We start from the raw sequence: 4,234 nt of genomic DNA, 5'->3' as shown, positions 1-4,234 counted from the left end.
TAATTTTTTAATAATAAATTTTTAATTAAAATATATTACTTTGCTATAATTTTTTAATAAATAATTTTTATGTAGAGTACATTAGGAGTACATCATATATAAGATGTAATTCCATACTAACTTCATGTTATTTCACAAACTACCATAACCAATTCATTTTATATATATATAAACTCACATGTATGATAAAGTAGCTTCTGTTAAATAATCTATATTTTATGACTTTAATCTATATATGTGTATATATATCTATATATATCATATTTTATTATTGACCAAATTCGAACCAAATAGAAAGTAAAGCCAAATATTTATGTTTATTTTATCATATCTCGATGATATTATAATTTTTTCTTGCAAAAAAAAAATTTAATAAAATATTCATATAAAAAATATTGGTATAATTTTTTAATAATAAATTTTTTATTAAAATATGTTACTTTGCTATATTTTTTAATAAATATTTTGTATGTAGAGTATATCAAGAGTATATAATATATAAGGTGTAATTCCATACTAAATTCATGTTATTTCACAAACTGTCATAACTCATAACCAATCCATTTTAATTTTTATTTAATTTAAAATAAATTTAAAAATTTATATTCATATTCAAAAAATTCTTTTTCTTATACATAATTCTAATAGATAAAAAATTATTTCTTTAATCTTATATTGAACATCTTTAATTATCTTTAATTTTATTATTATTTTAAAATTATTAATTTTATTTTGATTATATCATCTCATCATATTATACACTATTATTTTCTTTTATTATTTTTTTACATATATAACTATTATTGTCTCGCCGTCACTATTATGTTGCCTTGTTTTATTCTCCTTTTTTGTTTTTTTCTTCTATTAACCCCAACCGCAATCAATTACAACCATATCATATTACCCTTATCGCAGCTCTCATTTTTATTTGTCACTTTGATTCATACATATCTGTTGTGTTAAGTTTTTAGTTGTTAAAGATTTGTTAAAAGAATTATTTTTTTGTTTGATTTAGATATCTAGATGTATAACTATTATAAATATACTTATTTTTCATACTTACTTGTTAAGTCATATTTTATTATTTTAAAAAAAATTAAGATATCAAGCATTCAAAAATTTTGTATAGAATAATTAAATAAAAAATAAAAAAATTTATTAGTTATTTAATTTATTTAATATATAGAATAATTGAATTTAAATTAATTTAGGTATAATACTAAAATCATTATGTTATTACTATGTGTAACAATAAAGATAAAAATTTATAAATATTTGTAAATTTATTTATTTCTCAATTATATTTAATTTGAAGCAGATATAAAAATTTATATTTAAATCACTCTTTCTCTCGCATAATTTTAATAGCTAAAAAAATTTATTTTTTATAATTTTATATTCAACATTTTAAAGTATCTTTAGTCTTATTATTCTTTTAGAATTTTTAATTTTTGTTTTTATTATTCTTTTTTTATCATTATCTATCTACATATGCCTCACTACCACTCTTATATTAGCTTGTTCTCTCTTCCTTCATCGGTTTTTATTCTCTTTCTATCTTCTCTTCAATCACAATTAGTTGTCAACATATATTAGTTCATAATTATTACATTCAGAAGTGAATACTACTTTAAAAATAAAAATTCAAAAAATTCCGTAACTCTTATGTGAATCATCTACACTCCTATAAATGTAAAGAATGAGTAAATTTAACTTTTTTTATTATGAGTTTTTTTATTATTTGATACATTCAAAGTCACATATTTTTATTTATGATAAAAATTAAAAATTAAAGTTAAATGGCATTAGTAATTTTTGGTTTAATAAAATTAAAATAAAGTACAAAAATAAGGATAAAAACTAAAAAAATAGATGGTTCTAGAAAAGAATAATGTTAAATTTTATGTCATTATGTATGAGAACAGTGATTTATTTAAATTTTACAATTTAATTTATCCTTAGGTACTCCTGAGGACAAGTGCTCTGTTAGGGTTTTCTAGAGCTCTGTTAGGGTTTTTAACAAAGTCTTTGCTGCCGTCAAGACTACACTGTCAACGTCAATTAAATTTCAACATAAATTTCTGACTACTAGTTTGACAAAGATAATCTACGTAATTGGCTGAGGCAAGAAGGGATGAAGATCGGATCGAGGAAGACAACCGAAAAGGAGGTAGGAATGCGATTCTGCTGGAAGAGGCATACATATCAGAAGGTATTAACGCTTGCTCCAATAGTCTCTATGGCAGACTCTTTGCTTCCAAAACCTTCTCAGTTGGAACCATGAGGAATGCTTTAAAGGCTATATAGGGAAATCCAGAGGGATTTAGCATGAGTGACAAATGGGACAATTACTTCCAATTCTTTTTTAATAAAGAGGTAGATGTCTTGCGTATTGAACGTGGTTCTCCATGGCTATTCAAGGATTACGTGCTCCATGTCAAGAGATGGAAGGAAGATCAGAACGGTGATGAAGAGATTGTTTCCAATTTTTCAGTTTGGGTTCAATTTTGGGATTTGCCAGAATCGTTTAAAATCCTCGAACTTGGACGTAAATTGGGAGAGAGGCTAAACACAGTGTTAGAGGTAGGTAAATTTCATATGAGAGGCAGAGAAACTAGGATTGTAAAGGCCAAGATCAATATTGAAGCTACCAAGAAATTGATGGATCAGTTAATTGTTGCAGGACCTAATAAAAAGGAGGTAGAGGCAGCATTGCGCTATGAGAGACTTGGAAATTTCTGTACCTACTGCGCAAAATTGGGGCCCGAGGTGAAAAACTACCATGATCTACTGAAGGACACGGAGAGTGATAGGTTAAAAGAGGATGACATTGGCGAATGGGTTAAAGCCAGCCAAGTTGGAATACGAATTAACTCTAAAAGAGAAAGAACGTTCAATAACTCAGCCCAGAATCAGAATAAGGCTACTAAATATAAGAAAAAGCCGGTCTTAAACTGCTTATTAGAGAAATTTGCAGGAATGTCAATGCAAGAGGAGGAACAAAGTTTGAAACCACAAAACGCTAGCAATAAGGCAGCACCTGAGTCACCTCAATCAGCCAACTCTAGAACAGAATGTATGGAGGTTATCATAGCTGGTCAGTCCAATGCCAAGGAGGATGAAGGACAACCTATGCAATTCACTATTGTGCAATGTCTCACAACAGAGGAAGGCAGGAAGTGAAAAAAATTAGCAAGACAAGGTACTGGAGGGTTAGAGACTAAAGCTGGATCTAAAAAAAGGTTGATGAGTGGTATAGTTGACGGATCTACAAAGAAAGCAAGAACAGAGGATGAAAATGCAGTTGAACAGGGGGTGGAGGGTGCCAGCCTACAAATGGCACCCAAGGCGCCATGAGAACTATAGTTTGGAATTGTCGGGATTTGGGGAGACCCCTGACAATTCACACCCTAAAAGGGATATGTAATTCCCACTCCCCTGAGATTGTGTTCATAAGTGAAACAAAGAACCAATCTTGACAGGTGGAAGCAAAACTCCGGGCATGCAGCTATGAAAACTGGCATATTGTTAACCCGTCAGGAATGACAGGAGGACTTGCGCTAGCTTGGAAGGACAGCATCAATGTTCAAATTATAAACAGCAGGGAATTCTTTGTAGCAGCTGATGTTAAGGACTTCGGAAACAATGGGGTATGGACGTTTATTGGTGTCCATTTGAGCTGTTCAGAACAAATTTGAGCCTTACAGTTTGAGGAGCTTACAACAATGAGTCAACAACGGGAAGAAAAAGTGGTAATAGCGGGAGATTTTAATGCTATAATAAGTCAAGCGAAAAAGGAGGGTGGAGGCCAAAAATCAGCAACTACCATTGCAACATTCATTAATTTTATTGATAGCAACGAATTAGTGGATATTGGAATGGTGGGGCGGCCTTTCACGTGGACAAACCGAAGACAAAGAGAGGATTTGGTGAAGGAGAGGCTTGACCGCTATTTAGTAGGGATGGGATGGAAGTTGAAGTTTCCAATGCAGTGGTGCACAGGCTCACAGAATTAGGCTCGGATCATGCTCCTATCTTGATGGAAACTGAACCTCAATCCTGGCATAGTAAAAGGCGTTTTAAATACCAGGAATGTTGGTGTGAAGAAGATAATGTCAAAAGAATTGTCAGCGAAGTGTGGAAAATAGAAGTAGTAGGCTCGGCTATGTTCTCCTTGGCCCAAAAGTTGAAAGAATGTAAACATAGATTAGTTCAATGGCAGATAACTCACAAA

At 30.7% G+C, this 4,234-nt stretch overlaps 1 protein-coding gene across 1 annotated transcript; it reads left to right on the top strand.

Moving 5' to 3' along the window:
• LOC107613974 lies at positions 2,329 to 3,183 on the top strand. Its single transcript, XM_016316186.1, has one exon. The coding sequence runs from the start codon at positions 2,329 to 2,331 to the stop codon at positions 3,181 to 3,183; it is 855 nt and encodes a 284-aa protein (XP_016171672.1).

This window comes from Arachis ipaensis, chromosome B01 (genome assembly GCF_000816755.2).
Source record: "Arachis ipaensis cultivar K30076 chromosome B01, Araip1.1, whole genome shotgun sequence".
Classification (NCBI taxonomy): domain Eukaryota; kingdom Viridiplantae; phylum Streptophyta; class Magnoliopsida; order Fabales; family Fabaceae; genus Arachis; species Arachis ipaensis.
This window is presented reverse-complemented; position numbering and strand designations above follow the sequence as displayed.